The sequence below is a fragment of the Neopsephotus bourkii genome, unplaced genomic scaffold, assembly GCF_033783945.1.
Source record: "Neopsephotus bourkii isolate Nb327-2 ecotype Australia unplaced genomic scaffold, CSIRO-AGI_Nbou_v1 NB_1660, whole genome shotgun sequence".
Taxonomy (NCBI): domain Eukaryota; kingdom Metazoa; phylum Chordata; class Aves; order Psittaciformes; family Psittacidae; genus Neopsephotus; species Neopsephotus bourkii.
Genome location: NW_026902134.1, coordinates 245072 through 272940, shown reverse-complemented (window position 1 = coordinate 272940; position 27869 = coordinate 245072). Strand labels below are relative to the sequence as shown.

Below are 27869 nucleotides of genomic sequence, written 5' to 3'. Positions count from 1 at the left end.
GCCCGGGCGCCTTTAAAGGCTCGGCCGGCAGCGGGCCCGGTGCTGCGGGCTCGGCGGGAGCCAGCGCGGTGGGACCGGACCGGACCGGACCCGGGTGACACCGGGACAGGAGGCTCCGTACCCCGGGACCTGCCTGGGGCCACGGAAGGGGCCATGGCGGCCACCGGGGCCGGTGCCCTGGGCTGGCGGCTGTGGCTGCTGCTGGTGGCCGTGCGCTGGGCTGCAGGTGAGCTGGGGGAGTGGAGGCACCAGGGGCAGCACCGGAGCTGGGGCACCCGGGGTGGTGATGGGGTGGGCAGGGTGGTGATGGGGTGGTTGGAACGGTGATGGGGTGGCTGGGGCAGTGATGGGGTGGCTGGGGCAGTGATGAGGTGGCTGGGGCAGTGATGGGGTGGCAATGGGGCAGTGATGGGGTGGCTGGAGTGATGGGTGGCTGGGGCAGTGATGGGTGGCTGGGGCAGTGATGGGGTGGCTGGGAGTGATGGGTGGCTGGGGCAGTGATGGGGTGGCAATGGGGCAGTGATGGGGTGGCAATGGGGCAGTGATGAGGTGGCTGGGGCAGTGATGGGGTGGCCGGGGCAGTGATGGGGTGGCTGGGGCAGTGATGGGGTGGCTGGGGCAGTGATGGGGTGGCTGGGGCAGTGATGGGGTGGCAATGGGGCAGTGATGGGGTGGCTGGGGCAGTGATGGGGTGGCTGAGGCAGTGACAGGGTGCCTATCACACGGCAGTGATGGGGTGGCAATGGGGCAGTGATGGGGTCCCTATCATAGGGGCATAGGCAGCACCCAGGGCAGACAGGACGCTGTACTGGGACAACCCCAGCCCAGCCGCTGCCCACCCCTTGCCCGTGCTCCCCAGGGGCCCGGCCCTGCAGCCCCAAGTACTTTGGCCGCGATGCCATGGTGTGTGTGTGCAACGCCACGTACTGCGACACGCTGGACCCCGTGGTGCTGCCGGCACCGGGCACCTACGTCAAGTACGAGAGCAGCAAGGCTGGGAAGCGGCTGGAGCGCAGCGAGGGGAGCTTCCAGCGCCGCCTGCGAGCCCCAGGTACCTGCTGTGGCTGTGGGAGATGGGCCGGACCCTGCCTGCCGCCGGCCGTCCCAACGGCTCCCTCCTGCAGACCTCGTCCTGACCGTGGACACGGCGCAGCGGTACCAGGAGGTGAAGGGCTTTGGTGGCTCCGTCACTGATGCAGCCGCTATCAACATCTTGTCCCTGCCCGAAACAGCCCAGGATCATCTCCTGCGCTCCTACTTCTCTGAGCAGGGTGAGAACATCGGGGTGGTGACCGGGACCTTGCGTGGGTGTCCTCCGGTGCCACTGCCCCCCTCTGCCTGTCCCGCTCCTGCAGGGCTGGAGTACAACCTGGTCCGGCTCCCTATGGCCAGCTGCGACTTCTCCCTCCACGCCTACACCTATGATGATGTTCCCTTTGACTACGAGCTGAAGCACTTCAGGCTGCGAGATGAGGACACGAAGCTGAAGGTGAGCAGCGGGAGGGGATGGGGAGTGCAGGGGCTCAGCTCAGCCCATCCCTCTGCCTGCTCCACAGATCCCCCTCCTGCACCGAGCCTTGGCCATGAGCAAGCGCCCGCTCTCGCTCTACGCCAGCCCCTGGACCTCCCCGACCTGGATGAAGACGAGCGAGTCCTTCGTGGGGAAGGGCACCCTGAAGGGGCAGGCGGGGGACAAGTACCACAGGACCTGGGCCAACTACTTTGTACGGTGAGGAGCCCCCGGGGATGGGGCAGAGACCCGGCACCGGGGTCACCCCAGGGCTCACCCCTTGCTCCGCACCCAGGTTCCTGGATGAATACGCCAAGCACAACCTGACCTTCTGGGCAGTGACAGCGGAGAACGAGCCCTCGGCGGGGCTGATCAACAACTACCCCTTCCAGTGCCTGGGCTTCACAGCCGAGCAGCAGCGGGACTTCATCGCCCGGGACCTGGGCCCCGCGCTGGCCAACAGCTCCCACCGCGGCATCCGCCTCATCATCCTGGATGACAACCGCCTCCACCTCCCGCACTGGGCCAAAGTGGTGAGCATGGGGTCCAGCAGCACCCCCAGGGGGCAGAGCCCCAGTGCTGTGCCACAGCTCACGTGCGCTGCCCCATGGGCCCGTGGTGGCTGACGTCTCCCTGCCAGGTCCTGGAGGATGAAGAGGCAGCTCGCTATGTCCATGGCATCGGCATCCACTGGTACCTGGACTTCATCGGGCCCATAAAGGACACGGTGGTGCCCACTCATGAGCTGTTCCCAGACTACTTCATCCTGGCCACGGAGGCGTGCATCGGGGCCCATTTCTGGGAGAGGGATGTGATCCTGGGCTGCTGGGAGCGGGGGAACCAGTACAGCCACAGCATCCTGACGGTGAGGCCCCGGTGCTGCCCCGTGGGGCAAGCCCCAGAGGGTTCCACTGTGCCAGGTCTCCTGTTCGCACCCCACTCCTTGGGCACCCATCCGGGCTGTCCTGTTGCAGAACCTGAACCACTTCGTGTCCGGTTGGACCGACTGGAACCTGGCCCTGGACCTGGAGGGGGGCCCCAACTGGGTCAAGAACTATGTGGACAGCCCCGTCATTGTGGACAGCAGCGAAGGCATCTTCTACAAGCAGCCCATGTTCTACCACATGGGGCACTTCAGGTGGGTCAGGACCCCCCCCCCGACATGAGTTGGGGTCCCCCCCACTGTGCTGCCTGGGTCCCAGCCCCATGGTTGCTGGAGCTGCTTGTCGGGACAGGAGCGCTTCTGGGCTCTGACTCCCTCCCTGGGCTTGCTCTTCGCTCCTGCCCATGCAGTAAGTTCATCCCCGAGGGCTCCCAGCGCGTGGGGCTCGTTGCCTCCAAGGAGTCCAAGAAGACGGAGCTGGAGTACACAGCGTTCCTGCGCCCCGACGGCGCCGTGGTGGTGGTGGTTCTGAACCGGTGAGTGAGGCCCCCCCCCAGAGTGGGGCCCTGGGCACCCATGGAGCTGCTGCAGGGCTGACCCCGCTGCTCCGCACCCCCCAGGTCCCCACAGAACATCACCTTCGGGCTGGCCGATAGCGTTGGCCTCATTGCAGCCGAGGCTCCGGCCAGCTCCATCCAGACCTACCTATGGCAGCGGCAGTGATGGGGCTGGGATGCCCATGGCTGGCCAGGGGCTGGATTTTGCTGGTGCTCCACTGGCTCGGGCCTGGGACTGTGGAAGAGGAGTCCCACCACCGCAATGGGGCCGAGTGCTTGGGCAGCACCAGCCACGTGTAGGAGGTCCAGGGGCACTGGTGCCCCTTGGGGTGGAGCTGCCCCAGGCTGTGAACGCAGTTTCCTGCTGCTCTGCCATTAAATGCTGATGCTGCCTCGATGTCTGATGGGGTCGGGGCTGCAGGAGCATCCCAGCGTGCTGGGCTCAGGGGATGAGCAGGGCCTGGATGGGGTCAGGGCATCCACAACGTTCTCCTGAGGCGTTGCAGCGAGGGTGCGGGTGCCACCCCCGGTAAGGGTGGGACAACGCGGTCCCCACTGCCCTGAGCAGCTCCAGGGTGCACCGGGGCCCTCGTGATGGAGCCGGGGCCGCTTGAGCAAGAGGGATGAGGACGGAGTGGGCGCCGAGCGGGGCGCACCCAGGCGGGAGGGAGGAAGCGGGAGGGTGTTGCTGAGCCGAGGATTAGGGCAGGGAGGTCACGGGTGAGGAAGGGCTGAGGCGGGCGCGATGCTGGCGGTGATGCTGCGTGGGCCGGGCGCAGCTCCCTCACTGCGGGAGCTTGGCTCATCCCCAGGACACAGCCTGGGGGGGTCCCCCGGGGCCCCGCATCGTGCCCTGGGCAGGGGGGCAGGAGCATCCCGCTCCTCCCGCCCGCGGGCGGTTTGTCCACAAGAGGGATCCCGCTCCCTGCATCCCTGCATCCAGGTGCGGGGCTGCTCCTCCACCTGCGGCTGCTTCCCCGCGTCCTCACTCACCGGGCTCCGTTCACGTTTTGGGTATAAAAGCTGATGGCCGGGTGCTGCATCCCGGCGGGACCGAGCCCTCTTCCCTGTGCTCGCTGCCGAAGGAGCAAATGGAGAGGGGGGAATCCTCCAGTGCCAGAGAATCCCAGGATCAGTGAGGTCGGAAAAGCCCTTTCAGCTCATCCAGTCCCGACCGCCCCATGGCACTGAGGCCTCGTCCCCACGGGCTGGGAACCGATACCTGCAGGGACGGTGCCTGCAGCCCTGCGCTGGGCCAACGCCTGAGCACCCTCTGGGGCAGGAATTGCTCCTCATACCCCGCACAAAGCGGCTTGAAGAGGCTCTGGTGGGGGCGCCCGGCACCACCCGCCCCCTGCCGAGGAGTTGCCTTTCCCCTGGGTCTCACTTTTCCTGCTCAGCAGGAAGCTCTTATCACCCAGGGTAGGTAAGGACCGGCTCCAGCAGCCTCCACAGCTTCCACCCCAAGGAGCTGCGGGGACCCGAGGTGCCCGGGGGCTGTTGCTGGGTGGGATGCAGGCAGAGATAGGCTCTGAAGCAGGGAGGGAAAGGGCGTCGGGAGCACCGCGGGTGGCTGCTGGTGGCCTCAGCTCACTGCGGGGCAGCGCTGACCCATTAACCCCTCCCAAAAGTGGGGCTCATTAGCTTGGGTGTATCAGCTGAGTCACAGCCGGGGGTGGGAGAGCCACGGGGCACCGGGACCGAGCCAAGGAGCTGCCTCCGGAGCTGCCCGTCCCCGGGTGCCCCGGTGGAGGTGTGGGAGCGCAGGGCAGCGCTGCAGGGAAGGAGGAACCCCGCTGGGTTCAATGGCCCCAGAGCTGCCCCTGGGCTGCAAGGAAAGGAGAGGATCCATTGGGAAGCGCTGCTGATGGAGAGGGGGGTTCACCCTGCGGAGCCCCGTGTGGATGCTCATGGGCAGATGGAGCTGTGGCTCCCCCCTTGGACACCCCTGTGGGGAGATGCCGAGGGTGACCCTGAGGCAATGGGTGCATGAACCCGTCCCGTCCTGTCCATGGGAGCAGGCACGGAGCTGAGCTCCGGGGTTGGGGCAGCAGGTTCCTCTCCATGGGTCTGGCTGTGTGTGTATGGGGCTGCTATTGCTGGGGGTGAGGCCATGCAGGAGCTGCTGCTGCTGCTTGTTCTCGTTCTTGTTCTGCTTGCTTGGTCTTGCACTGCTTGCTGCTTGCTCTACACCTGCATGCATGAGCTGAGGTGGGGTGAGCGATGCAGCAGCCCCAGCTCCTGTGTGCCTGCACCAACCAGGTTGTTCTGCACCGGGTGATGCAGCCGCGTTTCCATCCTGGCCGGGGGGCTCTGGACCCTCCCCACGCTGGATGCATGGGGGGAATGAGGGCACTGGGGTGATGGGCAGGGATAAATGGCCCAAGGCGCTGTTAGAGCAGGGATTCATTCAGACCCTGCCTGGCCAAAGAGAGAAATCAGCGCTTCCTTCAGGGCATTGCAGTGGGTTCAGGGGTGCCCCAAACTGCATCCCCCTGCACTGGGGGGGGGCTTTGCATGCGGTCAGAGCTGCTGAAACGGGATCCCTGCCTCTCTTCTCTAGGGCCTGATCCCTTTGCATGGCAGCATCAGGAGAGGGGCTCCTGGCCCCCCCCAGCTCCGGCCCTGGGCGGTGATGGTCCAAGACCAGCAGAAGGTGTGGGGTGGGGAGGGAGCGAGGAGGAGCCGTGGGGGTGGTTGAGGCTGTGGGGAGGGAGGTCTTGGAGCAAGGTGAGGTGGGGAGGCTGGAGCCGCCTGGGGAGGAGCAGTCGGAGCAGAGCTGGGTGGGAGCCGGGAGCCATGGACCCACCTGCAAGGGGCTTTGGGATGGAGCTGGGGGGCGCAGCCCGTGCCCGCATCCCCACCCGGGCTGGGGGTGCCCCCGCCCGCAGGCTCCGCTCCCCGGGGGGACACGGAGGGACCATGGGCGCTGTCAGTGCCGTGGGCTGGACGCTGCTGCTGCTGCTGCTGCTGCTGTTGCAGGCGGTGCCCTGGGCTGCAGGTGGGTGCAGGGACGGTGTTTGGGTGCCAATGGGGCAGCGTGGCCGAGGTGGTGGCCTGGGATGGGGGGCGATGGGGGTGCAGGGAGGTGATGGGGTGCGATGGGGATGCAGGGAGGTAATGGGGTGCTTGGGACAACCCCAGCCCGGCCTCTGCCCACCCCCTGCCCATGCTCCCCAGGGGCCCGGCCCTGCAGCCCCAAGTCCTTCGGCCGCGATGCCCTGGTGTGTGTGTGCAACGCCACGTACTGCGACACGCTGGACCCCGTGGTGCTGCCGGCACCGGGCACCTACGTCAAGTACGAGAGCAGCAAGGCCGGGAAGCGGCTGGAGCGCAGCGAGGGGAGCTTCCAGCGCCGCCTGCGAGCCCCAGGTACCTGCTGCGGCCGAGCGGGTGCCAGCGCGGCCCCAGGCAGCGTGCGCTGAGCCGGGGTCTCCACCGCAGGGCTCCTGCTCACGGTCAACGTCTCCACCTTGTACCAGCGGCTGAAGGGCTTCGGGGGCTCCCTCTCCGATGCCGCTGCCCTCAACATCCTGGCGCTGTCGCCGCCGGCCCAGGACAAGCTGCTGCAATCCTACTTCTCGGAGGGGGGTGAGCAGAGAGCCCGGTGGCTGTGTCCGGGTCCCCACCGCTGGGACCCCCCTCTCCTGCCTGCTCCGGGGCTGCTCGATGCCTTTCCTGCTCCACAGGGATCGAGTACAACCTCGTCCGGCTCCCCATGGCTTGCAGCGACTTCTCCACGCGCCCCTACAGCTACGACGATGTCGCTGATGACTACGAGCTGAAGCACTTCAAGCTGGCGGAGGAGGATGTGAAGATGAAGGTGGGAGGGAGGCTGAAGCACCTCGTACCGGAGCTCCTGTGTGCGCCGGGACCCCCGTGACTGCGTGGGGTGCATGGGGACAGCCCGTGGGAGCTGGCACCTCCTCCGGGGCACGTCCCGGCGCATCCCGGCTGGCACCGGCAGGGCGCAGAGCAGGGCACGGTGCCATGGGGGTGTCGCTCCCTGGTGCCGTTCTCCACATGGGTCCCTTGAGGTGCTCCGATCCCTGCAGCTGGAGCTGAGCCCATCCCTCTGCCCCCTCCTGCAGATCCCCCTCCTGCACCGAGCCTCAGCCATGAGCAAGCGGCCGCTGTTGCTCTATGGCAGCCCCTGGACGGCCCCAGCCTGGATGAGGAGCAACGGGGATGTCCGCGGGAAGGGCACGCTCAAGGGGCAGGCGGGGGATAAGTACCACAAAACCTGGGCCAACTACTTCATCAAGTAGGGGCCCCTCGGGGCCGGGATGGGGCGGGGGGGCAGAGGGAGGGATGGGGGGGGCACAGGGAGATGGGGTGGATATAGGGAGATGGGGTGGGCAGAGGGAGGGATGGGGTGGGCACAGGGAGGGATGGAGCGGGCAGAGGGAGGGATGGAGCAGGCAGAGGGAGGGATGAGGTGGGCATAGGGAGATGGGGTGGGCAAAAGGAGGGATGGAGTAGGCATAGGCAGGGATGGAGCGGTCAGAGGGAGAGATGGGGTTGGGCATAGGGAGATGAGATGGGGTGGGCAGAGGAAGGAATGGGGTGGGCAGAGGGAGGGATGGAGTGGGCATAGGGAGGGATGAGGTGGGCATAGGGAGATGGGGTGGACAGAGGGAGGGATGGGGTGGGCAAAGGGAGGGATGGAGTAGGCATAGGCAGTGATGGAGTGGGCAGAGGAAGGGATGGGGTTGGCACAGGGAGATGGGGTGGATATAGGGAGGGATGGAGCGGGCAGAGGGAGGGATGGAGCGGGCAGAGGAAGGGATGGGGTGGGCAGAGGGAGGGATGGAGCGGGCAGAGGGAGGGATGGAGCGGGCATAGGCAGGGATGGAGCGGGCAGAGCTGGCGCGGCTGACGCTGCCCTCCCTTGCCCGTGCCAGGTTCCTGGATGAATACGCCAAACACAATGTGACTTTCTGGGCCGTGACGGTGCAGAACGAGCCCCTCGCGGCGCTGTTCACCGCCCCCAAGTTCCCCACCATCGTCTTCACGGCCGAGCAGCAGCGGGACTTCGTGGTCCAGGACCTGGGCCCTGCGCTGGCGCAGAGCTCCCACCGCACTGGGCTCATCATCCTGGACGACCAGCGCATCCACCTCCCGCACTGGGCCAAAGTGGTGAAGGGCAAAGCCACCCCTCTCCCTCCTTGCCCCGTCCCACCCGATCCCTGGGGTTTAGGGGCAAAACCCCCCCACGGATCGCAGCAGAACCGGGTCTGCTGCAGCAGGGACGGGAGGTGGCATCCGAGCCCCGGCTTCCTGCAGGAGCTGCTGGCAGCGGGCAGGGCCCCGGCAGCTTCGGCTCAGGCCTCGCAGCGCTCCCAGAGCTGCTTGCGGGAACTGCCCTTAACCCCCCAGCAGGCAGGGTCCGGTGCAAGGGGGATGCGGAGGGGGGACCGGGGGCTGCGCTTGGGTGAGGAGCCCAATGAGGGGCACGGGTGCCCCGCACACCCATCGCTCTGCATCATGAGCACATGGCCCTAGGGGACCCCGGTATGGGATCCATGCATCCATCCCAGGTGGGCCTATTGCCCTCTACAGCTGCCTGAGGGTAGGATGGAGCCGGGAGGGGTCTGGTCTCTGCTCCCAAGGAACAGGGGATGGGAATGGTTGGACTGGACGAGCTGAAAGTTGTTTTCCAACCCAGCCGATTCCATGGTGTGAGGCATCTGCTCTGCTCCCCTCACCAGGTCCTGGGCAATGCCACCGCTGCGCGCTACGTCGCCGGCATCGGGGTTCACTGGTACCTGGACAGCATCGTCCCCCCGCGCTGCAGCCTGGACGCCACGCACCAGCTCTTCCCTCACCACTTCCTGCTCTACACAGAGGCCTGCAGCGGGTTCCTCACCTTCCGCTTCTCCGTGTCCCTGGGCTGCTGGGACCGGGGGGAGCGCTACAGCCACAGCATCCTCACGGTACGGGCCCCCCAGCACTGCCCACCCGGGGCTGGGGGCTCAGCTCTGCTCAGCCCCATCCCCTCCTGACCAGGTCCTGAACCACTTTGTGTCCGGTTGGACCGACTGGAACCTGGCCCTGGACATGAAGGGGGGCCCCAACTGGGTCAAGAACTACGTGGACAGCCCCGTCATCGTGGACAGCAGCAAGGACATCTTCTACAAGCAGCCCATGTTCTACCACATGGGGCACTTCAGGTGGGGCACAGCTGGGAGTGGGGCGGGGGTGATGCCACCGGCCTGAGAGGGGGTCCCCATCCCTGTCCTGGTGCTGTCCCCGCAGCAAGTTCATCCCCGAGGGCTCTCAGCGTGTGGGGCTGCAGCGGAGCCGCTGGTGCCTCATCTGCCAGCTCGAGCACGTGGCCGTCGTGCGCCCCGATGGGGCCCTGGTCCTGGTTGTGCTCAACAGGTCAGTGGGGCAGGGCCCATGGGGACACCTGGCTGCGGCCGTGCCGATGCGCTCAGCTCCTCTCGCCCCCAGGTCTGGCTGGGACGTGCCCTTTGGCATCCAGGACCCTGCCGTCGGCTTCATCGAGACGGTGGCTCCGGCCAACTCCATCCAGACCTACCTGTGGCGGCAGCAGTGATGGCCGGGATGGCGCTGGGGCTGGTGCTGAGCCGCGGGGGGAACCTCTGGGGGTCCCCCTGCGATGATGGAAGCTGCTGGTGAGCACTGCAAGGGGCTCCGTGTGCTCCCTGCGCTGCGCCCCTGCGGCTCCGGTGCTCCCCAGCCCCAGTGCTCCGTGTCCTGGCCCTCGCTTCCACACGTGGCTCCCATGGACCCTTCGCGTGCGCCAAGCGGAGCCGTGACGCGGCCGCTCCGGTATGCGCCGTCCCCGTCAGCGTTTCCTCTGCGCGCTCGGAACCAGCGCGGTTTTCCTCGGGAAGGGCCGCTCCGTGTGGGGCTGCCGCAGCCGATGGATGCAGCTGGAGCCGCAGCCGCCCGCCAGCGCCTGATGGCTTTCAGATGTGCGCTGGGTCTGCCCCAGCCCGGCTTCGTTTCCCTCTTGATTAAACCCAAATCTCCCTGCAGGAAAGGGACCTCTCTCCGTGTGCTCCTGCGCCAAGCGGGGCTGATGCCATCCCGCAGCTCCCCTCCGCACAGACTCCCCTCTATTCCGGCCGTGGAGCTGGCAGCCCACAATTACCTGGCCGTCCTGTTTGCTCTCCTTAAATACCGGTTACAGTGTTTGCTCGCTCCAGCTTTTGGGAACGTTACCAGCATCTTTGAAGTGATGGAATGAGAAAGCCAGAGCGCTCCTTGGCAGCGGAGCTGCTGATGCTGGGGGAAAACCCATCAAAGGAGAGGTTTAGCAGCTGGAGGTGGCACCAGGCTCCGAGCACGTCCATGGCCGGAGGGATCGCCTCCATCACCCCTGCACCGGGGTTGTCCCCTTGGCCACCCACATCAGGGCATCACTGGGGCCGGGCCCAGGCTGCCTCTCCCGTGGCTCCTGTTCCTCCTGATGCGCGGGTGCCTGCAATTAGGGAGATCCCAAAGGAGGAGGTGCAGAGCCCAGACTTGTTTTGATGATCGTAAACCACCGCAGCCTGCACCACCCAGCCCCATTGAGGCCCTGGGGCGCAGGCGTGGGGGGGTACAGCCACACAGCAGGGGGGAGCAGGGCAGCACCCACAGCCCCCCACTGCACCCTCACAGTGGCCCTGGTGATGCCTGTGCCCTCTGCTGACGCAGCCACACACAGTGGGATGGTGGCTGCTGCCAGGTGGGCCTCAAGGCTGAGCCCCCATGGGACCCTCGGTCCCTTTGGGGTGTCCTGGGGGGCTCTTCCCAAGGGGAGCGCTGAGCTGGCCCTGGGTGAGGTGGCAGTGGGGGGGCACCGCACTGGGAGCTGCAGCGCGTGTTGAAAGCTCTCACTGGAGCCAGGTTGTGAAACCATCACCAGGCTCCAGCTGGGAGCCCCATGGGCTGTCCCGGCCCGACTCACCTTTCCTGCTCCACCGGCCGCCGTCGCCTCCCACCCCGCGCAGCCACGGAGCAGGTCCTGCCGCCCGCGCCCACGGACACGCAGCGGAGGGAGCCTGGGCTGCAGGTGGGTACCGCGGGTCCGGAGCTGCCGGTGGGGATGGGGATGGCCCCGGAGCAGGACCGCGCTGAGGCCGTGCCCATGGAGCGGGAGGGGATGTGCGGGACCGGCCCCGGCCCCATCCTGCGCAGTGAGCGCCCTGTCCCGCACCGTCCCCATCCGCACTCCCCTGCGGCACCGGGTGTGGAGCGGGCTCATCCCATGCCCCCATGGAGAAGCTCCTTTGCTGGGACGGGGTGGGAGGACCGGCAGGGAGCAGGGCAATGGGGGAACCCTTGAGCCCCAAAGCACCGGGTGAGGACAAGCCCTGGCTGCTGCGCTTGTGGGGTTGGGAGCGTGGAGCTGTTGGCTGCGGCGCCGGGAACGTGTGGAGCATCAGGACATGGCACAGCCGTGGGACAAGCAAGGAGTGGGAGGGACGTGTTGGGAGTGAAGTGAATCATGGAATCGCAGAGTCAGTGGAGCTGGAAAAGCCCTTTCAGCTCATCCAGCCCCAACTGCCAAGGTTACCGCTAAGCCACAGCACTGAGGCCTCGTCTCCACGGTGTGTGAACACCTCCAGGGACGGTGACTCCAGCCCTGCCCTGGGCAGCCTGGTCCAGTGGGGCAGGAATTGGTCCCCAGCTCCATCTAAACCTGCCCTGGTGCAGCTTGAGGCCGTTTCCTCTTGTCCCATCCCTTGGGAGCAGAACCCCCCCCCCGGCTCCATCCTCCTCTCAGGCAGTTGTAGGCAATGATCAGGTCCCCCCTGAGCCTTCCCTTCCCCATCTGAACCCCCCAGCTCCCTCAGCCCTTCCCCATCCCTTGTGCTCCACCAGGGAACCGGTTGCTGACGCCAATCACCCGCTCCCAGCCTGGTTCTTGTCCCCAGAGCTGCGATGGGGCCGGGCAGTGCCAGGGTCCTGGGCTGGCTCCTGCTGGCGCAGGCAGCGTGGCGAGCAGCAGGTAGGTGCTGGTGCCGTGCCGGGGGCCGGAGGGCAGCGTTCGGTGTCCGTGGTGAGCCGGGCCCGACCCGGTGCCTCCTCCCGCAGGCGGCCGCCCCTGCGATGCCAAGGACTTCGGGCAGGGCTCTCCGGTGTGCGCCTGCAGCGCCGCGTACTGCGACACCCTGGAGCCCGTGGTGCTGCCGGCGCCGGGCACCTACGTGAGGTACGAGAGCAGCAAGGCCGGGAAGCGGCTGGAGCGCAGCGAGGGGAGCTTCCAGCGCAACGCAGCCACCCCAGGTACCCGCAGGGCCGGATGCGGGGCACGGAGCCCATCCCTGCCTGCGGCTGCGATGCTCTCTCTGTCCCCTGCAGATTTCCACCTCACCCTGGACACGGCGCAGCGGTACCAGAGGGTGAAGGGCTTCGGGGGCTCCGTCACAGACTCGGCTGCCATCAACATCTTGTCCCTGTCCAAGGATGCTCAGAATCACCTGCTCCGCTCCTACTTCTCCGAGGAGGGTGAGCCTGAGGCAGGGCGATGCTGCGGCGCGGTGGGGCTGCTCCGACCTCCTCTGAGAGCCCTGCCAAGGGGCTGCTCCCCACAAAGACACCCCAGGGATGTCCATCACCACCCGCCCTGTCCCCAGGCATCGAGTACAACCTCGTGCGCGTCCCCATGGCCAGCACCGACTTCTCCGTCCGCCTGTACACCTATGCTGATGCAGAGGGCGACTTCGAGCTGAAGCACTTCAATCTGACGGAGGAGGACACGAGGATGAAGGTGAGTCCCAAAGGGTAAGCCCGAGTGGGATGGGATGGGATGGGATGGGATGGGATAGGATGGGATGGGATGGGATGGAATGGGACAGGATAGGATGGGATGGGATGGGATGGATAGGATAGGATGGAATAGTATGGAATGGGATGGGATGGGATGGAATAGTATGGGATGGGATGGGATGGGATGGAATGGGATGGGATGGGATGGAATGGGATGGGATGGAATGGAATAGTATGGGATGGGATGGGAAGGGATGGGATGGGATAGAATGGGTTGGAATGGGATGGGATTGGATGGATTGGGATGGGATGGAATGGGATGGAATGGAATGGGATGGAATGGGATGGAATGGGATGGAATGGGATGGAATGGGATGGAATGGGATGGAATGGGATAGAATGGGATGGAATGGGATAGGATTGAATGGGATGGGATGGGATGGGGAAGGGGAGCACCTTCCCACTGATGGGGAGGGAGGGCGCTCGTCCTGCTGCCCATGGTGCTGGCACTGAGGCAAGCCCCGAGCGCCCGCTGCCCTCCTGGCTCTCCGCAGATCCCCATCCTCCGGGCAGCCCAGGCTATGGCCAAGCGCCCGCTGTCGCTCTACGCCAGCCCCTGGACCTCCCCGGTGTGGATGAAGACGAACGGCGCCATGACGGGGAGGGGGACGCTGAAGGGCAGCCCCGGGGACAAGTACCACCAGGCCTGGGCCAAGTACTTCATCCGGTGAGGGGCTGCGGAGCGCGGTGGGTGCCGGGGCATGGGGCCGGCGCTGCCACAATGGGGCCCTTCACCGTGTGCCGCACACCCAGGTTCCTGGATGAATACGCCAAGCACAACCTGACCTTCTGGGCAGTGACAGCAGGGAACGAGCCCACGGCCGGGGAGATCATCTTCTACCCCTTCCAGTGCCTGGGCTTCTCCCCCGAGCACCAGAGGGACTTCATCGCCCGGGACCTGGGCCCCGCGCTGGCCAACAGCTCCCACCGCGACGTGCGCCTCATCATCCTGGATGACCAGAGGGTGATGCTGCCCTACTGGGCCGAGGTGGTGAGTGCCCACGGCCACTGTGCTGGCACCGCGCAGCTCCACCGGCCCTGGGCACCGGTGACCCTCTTCTCCTGCCAGGTCCTCAAAGACCCCGTGGCCGCCAGCTACGTCAGCGGCATCGGCATCCATTGGTACCTGGACTTCCTGGCGCCCATCGACCTCACGCTGTCCATCACCCACCACCTCTTCCCTGATTACTTCCTCCTCTCCACCGAGGCTTCCGCCGGCTCCTACTTTTGGGAGCCCAGGGTGGTGCTGGGCGGCTGGGACCGCGGCAGCAAATACAGCCACAGCATCCTGACGGTAGGGTTTGGCTGGGGACATGGATGAGCCACCCCCCGCGCCCTCCATGGCTCAGCACCATCATCTGCCCCATAGAACCTCAACAACTACGTGACGGGTTGGACCGACTGGAACCTGGCCCTGGATATGAAGGGGGGCCCCAACTGGAGCAAGAACTATGTGGACAGCCCCATCATCGTGGACAGCAGCAAGGACATCTTCTACAAGCAGCCCATGTTCTACCACATGGGGCACTTCAGGTGGGGCACGGCTGGGAGTGGGGCGGGGGTGATGCCACCGGCCTGAGAGGGGGTCCCCATCCCTGTCCTGGTGCTGTCCCCACAGCAAGTTCATCCCTGAGGGCTCTCAGCGCGTGGGGCTGGCTGTGTCCAAGAGGTGCCACCGCTGTGACCTGGAGCATTCGGCCTTCCTGCGCCCCGATGGTGCCGTGGTCCTGGTGGTCCTGAACCGGTGAGTGCCTGAGCCCTGTGCCCAGCCCGGAGCGCGGCTGCCTCCTGACCTGCGGCCCCTTTGCCATCCCCACAGCTCCCCCATGGATGTGCCCTTCGGGGTCTCTGACCCTCGGGTTGGCTTCTTCGAGGCCACGGCTCTCAGTGACTCCATCCAGACGTTCCTCTGGAAGCAGCCAGCCTAGGATGGATGTGGCTGGTGGAGAAGGGAGCTGCTGGCACCGGGAGTGTGGGGCTGGAGGGGGGCTTGGGGACAGGCCCCTGTGTGGGGCTGGGGACCTGGTTGATCCAAGGGCTGTGATGTCTGCTCTTTTCTAGGTGTTTTCATACAATAAACAGGTTTTCTACAGCCTCGCCTGCAGCCCCTCTGCCCTCCCTTGCTGGACCGTGCCAGGGGCCAGAGGACGCAGGTTTGGGGCTGCTGTGAGCCCTATGGGGCTCCTGGGGGCACCTTGGGGTCGGGGTGCATGCAGCAGGGAGGCAAAGGGCTGTCACCCCGACTGCAGCATCCCCTGGGCAGGCACCAGGAGCTGGCAGGGATGAGGAGCTGGGGTTGAGCACAGGGCCCGGACGTCAGCAGCTCCGGCCGGAGCAGGCGGCTGCGGTTTGTGCCGCTGGAGCAGCATCGGCGCTTCCCGGCTAATGGGAACCGGGAGCGCCGGGTACATAGTTCCCGAGTGACGTGATGGGGGGAGCTGCATTGCCTCATCCCCTCCCCGTGGGGCCCCTCGAGCTGCGCCAGCGCGGGGGGAGGCTCCAGCGCCGCTCCTGGCACCGCGGCTCCGCTCCCACCGCACCGCGGCCATCGCGCAGGGAGCGGGGGGGACCCAGCCTGCCCCTGCCCCTGCTCCTACCCCTGCCCCTGCCCCTGCCCCTGCCCCTGCCCCTGCCCCTGCCCCTGCTCCTGCTCCTGCTCCTGCCCCTGCTCCTGCTCCTGCCCCTGCCCCTGCCCCTGCCCCTGCCCCTGCTCCTGCCCCTGCTCCTGCTCCTGCCCCTGCCCCTGCCCCTGCTCCTGCCCCTGCCCTGCCCTGCCCCTGCGTCCTGCCCCTGCCCCTGCCTGCTCCTGCCCCTGCTCCTGCTCCTGCCCTGCCCCTGCCCCTGCTCCTGCCCCTGCTCCTGCCCCTGCTCCTGCCCCTGCCCCTGCTCCTGCCCCTGCTCCTGCCCCTGCCCCTGCCCCTGCCCCGAACAAGCGAGCGCTGTTTCCTGGCCCCGTCTCCACCGCAGCCGCTCGGGGGAGCCCCGGGGGAGCCCCGCGGAGCCTGGGGGGCCGCGATGCGCTCTCGGCAGAGCCAGCGGCAGCGGCTCCCGCCTGCGGGCGGGCGCATGGAGGCAAACGGAGCCCGGAGGGATCCCTGCGGCGGCCACCGCGGCTCCTGCCCGCACCCTGCGAGCGCCGGGGCCAGAACCGGGAGCGGGGCTCTGGGTGCCCACCCAGCAACAGGGAGCCAGGATCTGGGTACCCATCCATCAGCAGGGATCTGGGTGCCCATCCAGCAGCAGGGAGCAGGGATCGGGGTACCCATCCAACAGCAGGGAGCAGGGCTCTGGGTACCCATCCATCAGCAGGGAGCGGGGCTCTGGGTACCCATCCATCAGCAGGGAGTGGGGCTCTGGGTGCCCATCCAGGACTCTGAGCCTGCTGAGTGAGGCTGGGACACACACATCTCACCTCCATCCCAGGGGAAGCCGAGGCTGAGGATGGAGGTGCAGGGGTTGCCAGGCTCTGCAGCCTCGTGCCCTTCGAGGCTGTGCCACATCCTGCCAAGGAGCCACAGCTCCCAGGAAAGCCAGGCCGGCAGCAGCATGGCAGGGGGGCACACACACCCCAGCCCCCCCGAACCTGCTGCCTGCTCTGTGGGGATACTGTGGGACAGGGGAGATGTGGGCTCAGCCCCACAGCTGCCGGGGAAAGGAACCAGGGTGCTGCTGAGATGCTCACAGATGCTTTCAGCCCTTGTCCTGCCCTTCACCCCATCCCCAGAGAGCCCCGAGGATGGGGACAGGAGCTGGAGCTGCGGGAGGATGCGGTAGTGAGACAGAGCAGGCATGGAACAGGGCACCACATCAGTGCCTGCTGCAGTGCTCCAGGCTGTGAGAGTGGGGACACTGGGAAGGGACCCGAGGTGCTGGGAGGACGCGAGGGCGCCTGTGATGCCGGGGACGTTTATTGGCGTGGCAGCGCGCCCGGCAGGGCCCCGGCGGGATGCGGAGCGGAGCATCCCCAGGGAGCGATGCTGCCACGCTCCGGTGTCCAAACAGTCCCAGGGAGCGGGCGAGCGGCTCCTCCTCACTCCTCCTCCTCCTCCTCCTCCTCCTGCATGGCAATGGGCTGCCGGGCGGCCGGCCCCGTGCCGCCGCGCTGGATGGACACGATGCCGCTGAGGAAGGCGTAGCCCAGCATGGCCGCCAGCCCCAGCAGCACCGACAGCAGCTGGTTCCGCCGCTTGTGGGGGTCCTCCTCGGCCTCGTCGGTGCCTGCAGCCCGTGGGGTGCTCCCCGGGTGCTCCGCTGGGGGGACAGAGGCAGGGTGAGGGCACCGAGCACCCTGAGCCCGCTGGGTGAGGGGGGGGGCACACATCTCACCTCCGTCCCAGGGGAAGTAGAGGCTGAGGATGGAGCTGCAGTAGTTGCACAGGTTCTGCAGGGACTTGAGGTGCTGCTGCAGTTTCCCATTGGGGAGTTTCGCCTTCAGGAGCGGCGCCAGGCGGCTGAAGACGAAGGCGTCGAGGGAGGCTGGCCTGGGGCACAGAGACCTGCCCTGAGTCACTGCCCCAACCCAAAGCCATCAGGGGCCACCCCCTGTGCCCCAGGGGAGGGCAGCGCCTCCCTCTCTGCTTCCAACCCCAAGGGGGGGACCGGGATGCTCCCACCCCGGAGCTGGCTCCAACAAGAGATGGGGCTGGGGGCACCCCTGTGGACCCCCATGGGGTCAGTGCTGTGTGTGCAGAGCATCCTCCCCCTGCAGCCACCTACGAGTCTCCGAAGAAGAACTTCTGGGATCCGAGGCGCTGGGACAGGAGCGTCAGACATTCCCGAGCATCCCGGTACAGCTGGAGCAGGAGGAGACAGGGCTCTCACCCCCAGCCACGGAGTGGGACTGGGGCAGTGGGACCGGAGCGAGCCCCGGAGCCCGACGAGGAGCTGCTGTGCCCGAAGCGCATCCCCTCACCTCTTTCTCCAGCTTCTCCTCATCCTCCATGTAGCCGTCCCCCCAGAGAAGCTGCAGCCGCTCCAGGTGCTGCTTGTGCATGCAGTTGGGCAGGAAGAAGTTGAGGGGAAAGGGGATGGTTTCCGCGTACCACTTCCGCGTGTGCTCCACGTAGTTCTTTGCGTCCACCCAGAAGGTGTGGATCTGCGGTGGGGAGCAACCCCCCATAGTGCCCAGGATATGGGGGGGCTGAAGCCATGCCCGGTGCTGCTCACCCAGGCACTGAGTGCCCCAGAGACCCCAAGGGGCTGAGGGATCAGTGGGGTCCCCACTGCTCCCATAGCAGAGCCCAGCACCATCATCCCTGCTCCTGCTGCTCCAGAGCCTGGGCCCCGGTCCCTAAGAGAGCTCACCAGCACCGGCAGCAGCTTCTCCTCCAGCAGGGACACGAAGGCCAGCGTGTCCGCCCCTTGCGCAGCAGAGAGGTCGTAGTCAGCGTTGTACTTCTGCAGGGCAACACAATGGGACCAAACCCTGCCCCCTTCCTCCCAGGGGGCTCCTGGGGGTGCCCCTCGTGCCCCCCATACCTGTTTCCTGAGGTGAGTTATGATCTGCTCCATTCTGGAGATGGTGCCGTTGTCCCTCGTCTTCAAGGCCGGCAGGCGCCCTGAGGGCAGGAGAGGGGATAGGTGCAGGCATCGGTGCCGAGGTAAGGGGCTCCTAGGCTCAGGTAAGGGGTGCAAGACAGAGGGGCACATGGCAGTGCGAGGGGTTGCAATGGGGCAGGGGGAGCAATGGGGTTGGGGGTGCAATGGGGCAGGGAGTGCAGTGGGGTCGGGGGTGCAATGGGGTGGGGGTGCAATGGGGCAGGAAGTGCAGTGGGGCAGGGAGTGCAGCGGAGCAGGGGATGCAATATGGCAGGGGTTGCAATGCGGTTGGGGGTGCAATGGGGTCGGGGGTTGCACTGGGGCAGGGGGTGCAATGGGGTCGGGGGTGCAATGGGGTCAGGGGTGCAATGGGGCAGGGAGTGCAATGGAGCAGGGGATGCAATGGGGTCGGGGGTGCAGTGGGGTCGGGGGTGCACTGGGGCAGGGAGTGCAGTGGGGTCGGGGGTGGTGGCAGTGAGAACGGGAAGGCGCAGGGGTTAGAGGGAGCAGGATGCAGTGGGGGTGCACTGGGTCGGTTGCACTGGGTCGGGTGGTCCCGGCTGCGAGCGGTGCCGGTAGCCCCCGGGGGGGGCGGTCCTTACCGGAGGGGCTCCTCCAGGGGCTGGAGACCCGGTGAACCTTCAGCGGCGCTCCCGTGAACCGCGCGTACGTCTGCAAGGGGAGAGCGGCGGCGGGAGCGGGGGCTCGGCCGGACGGGGCGCACCGAGCCCGGCCCGCCGCGCTCCCGGCCCCGGCGCTGCCGCCGCTCACCAGCACGGCCAAACAGTCGGGGTCCACCGAGGGCAGCCCCCAGCCCCCGGCCCAGCAGAACAGCTCCATGGGCGCCGCCATCTTCCCGCCCGACCCGGAACCACACGGCCCGGCTCCGCCCGTCCCCACCGCGGGGCGGCTCCGCCACCGGCTCGGGGCCGCCCCGTGTCCGAGCGGAGCCCCCCCCCCCCCGGGTCCCAGCGCCCCGCACGTGTCCGTGGAAGGGGAACGGGGCCGGGAGCTCCCGTGGAAGGGGGGGGGCGGCTCGGGAGCAGCCCCCGCCCCGTCCCGGCGCTGCCCGGGGCCGCTGCTCCGCTCGGAGCCGCTGGAACGGCGCTGGGGCGTTGTTATGGAGCCGGGGGAAACAGCGATAAACACGGCCGGGGCCGCCCGCCCGCCTTGGCCGGGGCTCAGCGGGGAGCGCCCCGAGCGCTGCAGCGGCTCCGGCGTCACAGACCGGACCGGGACCGGGACCGGGACCGCGCGGCGCTGCCCAACCGAGGGCTGCCCGCGGGGCCCCGCGCTGCTGCCGCCGCCGCCCGAGGGCAAAGCGGGGGCTCCCCCGGCGGCTCCGCTCTCCCGGCGCAGGGGCTGAGCTCATCGCGTTGCTGCGGGGCTTGGGCCGGGGCCCGGCGCTGATTGACGCCGCTGAGCGCTCCCAAGCGCTGGCTCCGCTCCCGCCGGGGGAGCACCGCCCGCCCCGGGGACTGGCACCGGGGGACACCCCCCCTACCCCCCCCGCCGTGCCCGGCCCTGGGATGCTCCGGCGCTGCTGGGGCGGCTCTGGCTCGCTGTAGCGCGGCCCCAGACTCCCTGACCTCCCGGTGAACCGGAGCTGCGCCAGGGCCGGGCAGCGCGGGGCTGCCGGTGGCTCCCCCGGTGCTCCCCGCCCGCCCCGCTCCGCTCCTCTCCCCTCCGCCGCCGGGGTCCCCGGGATGCGCGCCCGTGATTGACGGCTCTTTGTTTCCTCCTCGCCGGCAGCCCCGGCCCCTCCCCCGTCGCGCCACCCCGCTCCACCGCGCTCCGCTCCGCACCGGCGGCACCGGCGGGATGGGGGCACCGGCGGCCGCGGGGGGCCCGGCGCTGGGCGCGCTCCTGGCGCTGCTCCTGCTGGGCGCCGCCGGCGCGGCTCGCCAGGGGCTGCAAGGTAAGGGGAGAGCGGGGCGAGGCGCACGGGGACCCCCGGCCCCGCTGCCCGGCCCGGGGCCCGCTGACAGCGGCTCTGCTCGCCCGGGGAGCTCCGGCAGCCGCGCTGCGGGCACCGGAGCACCGAGGGACGGGGGGACCGGGGCGCATTCATCCGCGGGGCGCGGGGCGGCCGCCGGGAGCAGGGAGCCGCCGGTCGGTCCCGATGCGAGCTCGGGGCAGCGGGGGCTCCAGCGGTGCGCGGCTGCCGCTTGCCGGGGCTGCTGCTGCTGCTCTGCCCGGTGCGGCTGCACGGAGCAGGCGGCGGGACCGGGCTCTCCGCGCCTCCCCGGAGCGCCCCGGGCCGGGCCGTGCCTGCAGGAGCTCCGGGTCCCGATGCGGTTTGGCGAGGCGGGGTGTGTGGGGGGAGCAGTCCCGCGAGTTTCATCCCCGCTCTGCGGGGCCGTCCCGGCTGCGGGATGCGCGGGGCCGGCGGGGAAGCCCCGGGTGCGGAGCTGGGTGCGGAGCGGGGCGGGCTCCGGGCCGGGGTCCCCGCTGGGCTCCGCGGGTCCCTCCCGGTGGTGCGGCCGCGGCGCTGCCGGTCCTGGAGCGCCACCGCGCGGGGCCGGCGCTGGGCGGGGCCCGGGGATCTCGGGGCTTCCCCGGACCCCCGGGGCCCGGCGGTCCAGGGACCTCCCCCGGGTCCGGGCATGTCCGGAGCTGCGGGTCCCGGTTCAGGAGGCGACCCCCGCGTTTGGGTCCCGCAGTCATCGACCTGCTGCTGGTGAGCGAGGCCCGGCAGATGGCCAGCATCACACACAAGATCCGCATGGAGCTCCTGACCGTTAACGACGTTTACCTCCTGTCCACCTTCCGCCTGCCCCCCAAGCAGGGGGGGACCCTCTTCGGCCTCTACTCTAAGAAGGACAACACGAGGTGGTTGGAGGTCTCCGTAGTGGGGAAAATCAACAAAGGTGGGTCCGTGATGCTCGGACGGAAACGGGGAGCGAGGCGCTGCCACCCGAGGGGCCCGCAGGGGCTGGCACTGGGTGCACGCTGGTCCGGGGGGGCTGCCAGCGCTGGGGCAGGGGGGAGCTGACGGGCTCTCTCCACTGCTCCGCAGTGCTGGTGCGATACCTGCGGGAGGACAACAAACTGCACTCGGTGAACCTGCAGCACGCGCACGTGGCGGATGGGCAGAGCCACTCGGTCATCGTGCGCCTGAGCGGGCTGCGCGGGGACATGCTCAGCGTGGAGCTCTACGTCGACTGCAAGCAGATGGACTCCAGCGTGGGGCTGCCCGAGCTCTCCGAGATCCCCCTGGCGGAGGTGGAGTCCATCGAGGTGCGCACGGGGCAGAAAGCCTACCAGAGGATGCAGGTGAGTGCTGGGACCCCCCTTGCTGTGCCTCTGGGGACAGGCAGAGCTTCCCCCCCCGCCTGACCACATCTCCCTTTGTACATCAGGGGGTCGTGGAGTCGATGAAGCTGATCCTGGGGGGGTCCATGAGCCGCGTGGGGGCCCTGAGCGAGTGCCCTTTCCAAGGGGATGAGTCCATTCACACTGCAGGTAATGGCACGTCTGCCCCTTGCACCGGGCAGAGCAGGTAGGGGGTCACCCGTGTGCTGTGACACACGAGGTAGGAGGTGACACAGAGGGGTGCTGCTGCCCAAGGGCTGTGCATGCACTGACCAGGAGCAGCCCTGCACTGCTGCAGCACTCGGTAACATCTTGCCTCTCTCTTGGCAGTGATGAACGCGCTGGCCTCCATCCTGGGTAAGTCTCTGCTCCGCTTCCCTCCTTCCCTGGCATGAGGGCAATGGTGCTGTTTGGGGCTACACAAACCTCCCCGGTGCCCCACGTGCCTGCTGGCCTCAGGATGTGCTGGATCCAAGGGGTTGCTGCAGGGGAAGGGATCCTGTGTGCACCAGGGAGGAGGAGGAGGAGGAGGAGGGGGAGCCGTTGCCTTTCTTGTCCTCCCACTTCCCAGCCCATGGCCCTGGGGAGCTGCATCTGCCTTGGGGCTCACCTTGTCCCTTTGCTCCCGGCCAGGCGAGCAGACCAAGGCGCTGGTGACGCAGCTGACCCTGTTCAACCGGGTCCTGACCGAGCTGCGGGAGGACATCAGGGACCAGGTGAGGCGGGTGGGGGGTGGTACCAGCTCTCCCTGGGCTGGATTCCCCAGGAGCATCCTCCGGGGGATGCTGCCCCGCTGACGCTGCCGCTCTGCTGCCGCAGGTGAAGGAGATGTCCCTGATCCGCAACACCATCATGGAGTGCCAGGTCTGCGGTGAGTGCTGCGAGGCTCTGCTCCCACCTCAGGGGGCAAAGGGCGGCCCTGTCTCACCCCTGCCCGGTCCCCCCCCCCTCAGGCTTCCACGAGCACCGGTCCCGCTGCAACCCCAACCCCTGCTTCAGCGGCGTGGACTGCATGGAGACCTACGAGTACCCCGGGTACCGCTGCGGGCCCTGCCCGCCGGGGCTGGAGGGCAACGGCACCCACTGTGCCGACATCGACGAGGTGCGTGCGCTGCAGACGCTGCTCCCCTCCACTGGGATGCCCTGGGGCTGTGGCCATCCCGCCGGGCCGGAGGGTGAAGGGGTGTTTCTCCCTCCGCAGTGTGCCCACGCCAACCCCTGCTTCCCTGGCTCCAAGTGCATCAACACTGCCCCCGGCTTCCGCTGCGAGCCCTGTCCCCGTGGCTACCGCGGCAACACCGTGTCCGGTGTGGGAGCTGACTATGCACGGGCCAGCAAGCAGGTGAGCGCGGTGCTCAGCCCGATCCCTGTGGATGCTCCCGGCTGCGGGGATGGGTGGAGGATGCTGCCGGAGGAGGGACAGGAATGGGCGGAGCTGCCCCGTGTGATGGCCTCTCCCTCCCTGCGCGCAGGTTTGCACGGATATTGATGAGTGCAACGATGGGAACAACGGGGGCTGTGACCCCAACTCCATCTGCACCAACACGCTGGTGAGCAGAGCTGCCCCACAGCCTGGCGCCCGCGGCTGCTCCGCTCCCTCATCCCGACCCTGCCCTCCCTCTCCCAGGGCTCCTACAAGTGCGGTCCCTGCAAGTCCGGCTTTGTGGGGAACCAAACGTCCGGCTGCATCCCACAGAAGTCCTGCAGCGCTCCCACCTCCAACCCCTGCGATGTCAACGGCTTCTGCGTGTTCGAGAGGAACGGGGAGATCTCCTGTGCGGTGCGTGAGGGGATGGGGCAGGAGGAGGGGGAAGCCGGGGGGGACACGGGCAGCGCTCGGTCCTGCCATGGCCTTGTCCTGCTTCCCCGCTCCTGATTCCTTGTTCCTTCAGTGCAACGTGGGCTGGGCTGGCAACGGCAACGTGTGTGGGCAAGACACGGACCTCGACGGCTACCCCGATGAGCCCCTGCCCTGCATCGACAACAACAAGCACTGCAAGCAGGTGGGTACCAGCAGCACGCTGCTTCTAGCAGTATTTAGTGATTGTTCTTGGAGTTTCTTATATACCATCAAATGTGTATACACTGCCTGCTATGGGATAGTTTGGGTCCTTATTTCTAATTAATTCTTCTCGATGATTAAACAACCCATCCAAAGGAATTTCTTCTAATTCTGAATGAGTTGTATAATCAGCTTCAATAATAGTAGGAATGTTGGCAGGAATAAGGTTCTTTAAAGCTTCTGCCACATCATGCATTCCCCTAGTAGTAGCCCAAAAATCCTCTATTAAATCTAAAAAGTGAGTAGCCAAGACCACATGTTTTATAAGTGAATTTTCTTTAATATATGGTTCTAAAGCATCTTTAGTTATTACTAACTTGGCAACTTTGATGCCAGGGCAGGCATCATCTGCCAGGGCAGGGGCTGTGCCTCACACCTCATCTCCTCCTCTCTGACACTGCCCCTGCAGGACAACTGCCGCCTGACACCAAACTCGGGGCAGGAGGATGCTGACAACGACGGCATCGGGGACCAGTGTGATGATGATGCCGATGGTGATGGCATCAAGAACGTGGAGGTGCCTGCGGCTCTTGGGGCTGTGCTGGGCAGGGGGCTTCTCCCTTTGGCTTGGTGCTGACTCCTTCAAGATGCTTCTCCTAGGGCTCTTGATGGTCACCACTGGAGGTGTCCTGCACTGGGCCATGTGGGACTGTGGCCTCTTGCCCACCAATGACTGCAGCGTGGGCATCCCTGTCCCCTTTCTCACAGGACAACTGCCGGCTCTTCCCCAACAAGGACCAGCAGAACTCGGACACCGACTCCTTCGGGGACGCCTGCGACAACTGCCCCAACGTGCCCAACAACGACCAGCGGGACACAGACAGCAACGGCGAGGGGGACGCTTGTGACAACGACATCGATGGGGACGGTGAGTGGCTGCGGGGGCTGCCCTGTCCTGCTGCAGCCGGGGCTGCGGGCATCCACCCAGCGCTGTCCTTGCAGGGATTCCCAACATGCTGGATAACTGCCCCAAGGTGCCCAACCCTCTGCAGACAGACCGGGATGAGGACGGGGTTGGGGACGCCTGTGACAGTTGCCCTGAAATGAGCAACCCCACTCAGGTATGGTGGGGCCCGGCGGGGAATGGGGGGTCCTCAGGCAGCGCTGAACCAGGGCACTGCTCTCCTCCAGACAGATATGGACAGCGACCTGGTGGGAGACATCTGTGACACCAATGAGGACAGGTAGGGACCACACTGAGGTGGGGTCACCACCCTGCCCCATCCATTCCTGGCTTGGAGGCCTGGGAGAGGGGATGACGAGGTCTTTGGGGATGGCAATGGTGCAGGGACACGGTGCTGGGGCCCCAGTGTGCAGCACTGCTGTGACCCTGTTCTTGCTGCCAGTGATGGGGACGGGCACCAGGACACCAAGGACAACTGCGCCGAGATCCCCAACAGCTCCCAGCTGGACTCGGACAACGATGGGCTGGGGGATGACTGCGACAACGACGATGACAACGATGGCATCCCCGACTACACAGCGCCCGGCCCAGACAACTGCCGCCTCATCCCCAACCCCAACCAGAAGGACTCGGATGGTGAGGGCAGGGTGGGCCGGAGGAGGCAGAGCCACACACGGGGCTCACCCCAGCCTGACCGGGCTGTGTGTCCGCAGGGAACGGGGTGGGCGATGTGTGCGAGGAGGACTTTGACAACGACACGGTGGTGGATCAGCTCGACGTGTGCCCCGAGAGCGCCGAGGTGACGCTGACCGACTTCCGAGCCTACCAGACCGTCATCCTTGACCCCGAGGGGGATGCTCAGATCGATCCCAACTGGGTCGTCCTCAACCAGGTGTGGGTGCTGCCCCCCCGTGTTTATGGGGCCGGAGCTGGCGGGGGGGGAGCAGAGCAGGGCCCGGGGGTCCCTGGGGACGCCCCTCACCCGGCTGTCCCCATCAGGGCATGGAGATCGTGCAGACCATGAACAGTGACCCAGGCTTGGCTGTCGGTAAGAGATGCTCTCCCCCCTCTAGGCCCTGTGGGGCAGCCCCTCTGCTCCTGTCCCCCTGTGCTGGGGGGGTTCTTTGCCCCACAGAGGAGTGGAGGGAGCTGGGATGGGGGGGTCCCGTGCTGGGGGAGAGGTGTCCTGGCAGCATTTGCCTGCCTGTAGGCTACACAGCCTTCAACGGGGTGGACTTCGAGGGCACCTTCCATGTCAACACTGTCACCGACGATGACTACGCCGGCTTCATCTTCAGCTACCAGGACAGCGCCAGCTTCTACGTGGTGATGTGGAAGCAGACGGAGCAGACGTACTGGCAGGCCACCCCTTTCCGTGCTGTGGCTGAGCCGGGGCTGCAGCTCAAGGTGGGTGCTGGCCCCCCCCGGCGCCAGGTCGGGGTCCCTCCCCATTGACGCCCCCGTGCACCCACAGGCAGTGAAGTCCTCGACGGGCCCCGGGGAGCACTTGCGCAATGCACTGTGGCACACGGGCCACACACCCGACCACGTCCGCCTGCTCTGGAAGGACCCGCGCAACGTGGGCTGGAGGGACAAGACCTCCTATCGCTGGCAACTGGCCCACAGGCCCCAGGTGGGCTACATCAGGTGAGCAGGGCCTGGGGTGATGGGGTGCGGCTGCTCCGGCCATGGGACACGGGGAGGATGCTGGTGATGGGGACCGCTCCAGCCCCGGTGGGACCACAGCAGCGGGGGGATGCCCTGGGGAGGGCTCCATCCCCAGTGTGCTCCAGCTCTTGCGGGGGGAGGACGCTGTCGGTGGGGAGGAGTCCCCCCCGCTGGGACCGCGTTTCCCCTTTAAGGCTCCCGGCGGGGCGGCCGCCGCGGGGGGGCTCCGCGGGCCGGTCCTGTCCGCCCGGCCGGGCCCCCGTGGCCATTGTCCCGTCTCCATGGCGACCCCGCGGCCGCCGGAGCCTTTCACATGCAAAGCGCCCGACAAAGGCGGCGGGGCCGGGGCCGGGGGCTCCATCGCGGCCGCAGCCGGGGGGGCCCGGGCCGGGGCCCGGGGTTCAGCCTTTCCCCTCGCCGCGGGATGCCCCGTTCCCGGCCCGGTGCTCGCATCCCCCCGCGGGCCGCGATGCCCCAGCTCGGTGCCGCCGTCCCCGTGCCCCGCTCCAGCGCGGTTCGGGATGCCCCGGTGGGGTCCCGCTGAGCGGCCGGGCCGCACCGTTCCCTCGGCAGGGTCCGGCTGTACGAGGGCCCGCTGCTGGTGGCCGACTCCGGGGTGATCATCGACACCACGATGCGCGGGGGGCGGCTGGGGGTCTTCTGCTTCTCCCAGGAGAACATCATCTGGTCCAACCTGCAGTACCGCTGCAACGGTGAGCAGGGCCCCCCCGGGAGCCCCCGCTTTACCCGGCCGAGAGCCCGACGAGCATCTCCTGCAGGGGGTGGCTCGGCCCCGGTTTACCGGAGCTTTCCCCCCCCGCTGTGTCCCCGCAGACACGATCCCCGCCGACTTCGAGCCCTTCCGCCGGTTCCTGCTGCAGGGACGCGAGTGAGCGCCCGCGCCGGGCCCGGTTCCCCGCGCACCGCTCCGGCGGCACCGCTCTGGGCCCCGCTCCCGGTCAGGCCCTGCTCCGGGCCCCCCGCGGACTTTGCACTGCCGGTACCGGCGCGGCCCCCCCCGCTGCTGCTCCGGTCCCTGCCCGAAGTCTGGCCATAAAGTTTTAAGTGTTTTCTAGCCTGCGTGCCCCGTTCCTTTTGGGGGGCGGGGGGTGTCCCGGTGCCCCGAAACGGCTCTGCCCCCCCCCCGGTGCTCTCCGGTCCGGTGGTCGCGGAGGGGGGGTTGTGCCACCGGTGGCACCGGCGGAGCCCGCGGCGGCGGGAGGCCGGGACGAGTGCAATATTGGTAGGCGAGCGCACAACACTGCACCGCATCCCGGCCCTGCCGCCGCCGCGGAGGACGCGCACCGGACCCGCCGCTCGGGCCGCTCCGTGGGAACTGCGCCGGGCGCGCCGAGCCCCGGCGGCACTGCCCGGTCGCCATGGCGACGGCTGTCCCGGCAACGCTGCGGAATGTGCCTCCCCCCCCTCCCTCCCTCCTTCCTTCCCCGCTCCCGCCCGCCCGGGAGCGCGCGCGGCCGCCACCGGCCCGCCCCCCCCCCCTCACCCCGCCCCACGGCGGCGGCACCGGGCCCCGCTCTTAAAAGGGCAACGCGGAGCGCGCGGGGCTGCTCCGCCGGTACCGGTACCGGGGGCAGTGCCCGGGGCAGCGCTGCCCGATCCCGGGCCGGGGCCGCGGCGCAACC

At 67.7% G+C, this 27869-nt stretch overlaps 6 protein-coding genes across 7 annotated transcripts in view; 4 read left to right on the top strand and 2 right to left on the bottom strand.

The window, feature by feature from the left end:
* RUSC1 (RUN and SH3 domain containing 1) overlaps positions 1–7964 on the bottom strand; it is a 45003-nt gene extending 37039 nt beyond the window's left edge. Inside the window, exon 1 of the mRNA XM_061375225.1 lies at positions 7954–7964. The gene's annotated coding sequence lies outside the window, so the exon portion shown is untranslated. The remainder of the gene's footprint in view (positions 1–7953) is intronic.
* On the top strand, positions 88–3347 carry LOC133223993 (lysosomal acid glucosylceramidase-like). The gene is made up of 10 exons (XM_061375197.1): positions 88–226; positions 860–1051; positions 1125–1271; positions 1356–1489; positions 1557–1729; positions 1806–2043; positions 2151–2375; positions 2485–2648; positions 2804–2929; positions 3014–3347. Exons 1-10 carry the CDS (start codon positions 154–156, stop codon positions 3114–3116), a joined length of 1575 nt encoding a protein of 524 aa, XP_061231181.1. The 5' UTR covers positions 88–153; the 3' UTR covers positions 3117–3347.
* On the top strand, positions 6052–9817 carry LOC133224046 (lysosomal acid glucosylceramidase-like). The gene is made up of 9 exons (XM_061375294.1): positions 6052–6322; positions 6395–6541; positions 6640–6773; positions 7042–7214; positions 7855–8089; positions 8662–8886; positions 8960–9123; positions 9209–9334; positions 9407–9817. Exons 1-9 carry the CDS (start codon positions 6052–6054, stop codon positions 9510–9512), a joined length of 1581 nt encoding a protein of 526 aa, XP_061231278.1. The 3' UTR covers positions 9513–9817.
* Positions 9818–11821: 2004 nt separating this feature from the next.
* On the top strand, positions 11822–14702 carry LOC133223991 (lysosomal acid glucosylceramidase-like). 2 transcript variants are annotated; one of them, XM_061375189.1, is made up of 10 exons: positions 11822–11918; positions 12005–12196; positions 12272–12418; positions 12547–12680; positions 13234–13406; positions 13493–13730; positions 13809–14033; positions 14109–14272; positions 14358–14483; positions 14559–14702. In XM_061375189.1, exons 1-10 carry the CDS (start codon positions 11852–11854, stop codon positions 14665–14667), a joined length of 1575 nt encoding a protein of 524 aa, XP_061231173.1. In that variant the 5' UTR covers positions 11822–11851; the 3' UTR covers positions 14668–14702. The 2 variants fall into 2 exon arrangements, with proteins under 2 accessions (XP_061231173.1, XP_061231172.1); XM_061375188.1 differs by having other exon boundaries at positions 12005–12418.
* Positions 14703–16682: 1980 nt separating this feature from the next.
* MTX1 (metaxin 1) lies at positions 16683–19206 on the bottom strand. Its single transcript, XM_061375207.1, has 8 exons — positions 19049–19206; positions 18880–18949; positions 18218–18297; positions 18044–18136; positions 17652–17834; positions 17456–17532; positions 17066–17220; positions 16683–16990 (listed from the first exon to the last, which is right to left on the bottom strand). Exons 1-8 carry the CDS (start codon positions 19127–19129, stop codon positions 16770–16772), a joined length of 960 nt encoding a protein of 319 aa, XP_061231191.1. The 5' UTR covers positions 19130–19206; the 3' UTR covers positions 16683–16769.
* A 784-nt stretch (positions 19207–19990) lies between these two features.
* Positions 19991–27301, top strand: THBS3 (thrombospondin 3). Its single transcript, XM_061375167.1, has 23 exons — positions 19991–20195; positions 20941–21147; positions 21297–21553; positions 21640–21742; positions 21923–21949; positions 22226–22308; positions 22412–22463; positions 22546–22694; positions 22794–22934; positions 23065–23142; positions 23220–23372; positions 23485–23595; positions 24064–24171; positions 24363–24522; positions 24597–24715; positions 24786–24838; positions 25001–25194; positions 25272–25450; positions 25558–25606; positions 25769–25965; positions 26033–26205; positions 26800–26939; positions 27061–27301. Exons 1-23 carry the CDS (start codon positions 20099–20101, stop codon positions 27117–27119), a joined length of 2889 nt encoding a protein of 962 aa, XP_061231151.1. The 5' UTR covers positions 19991–20098; the 3' UTR covers positions 27120–27301.
* The last annotated feature ends 568 nt before the right edge of the window (positions 27302–27869 follow it).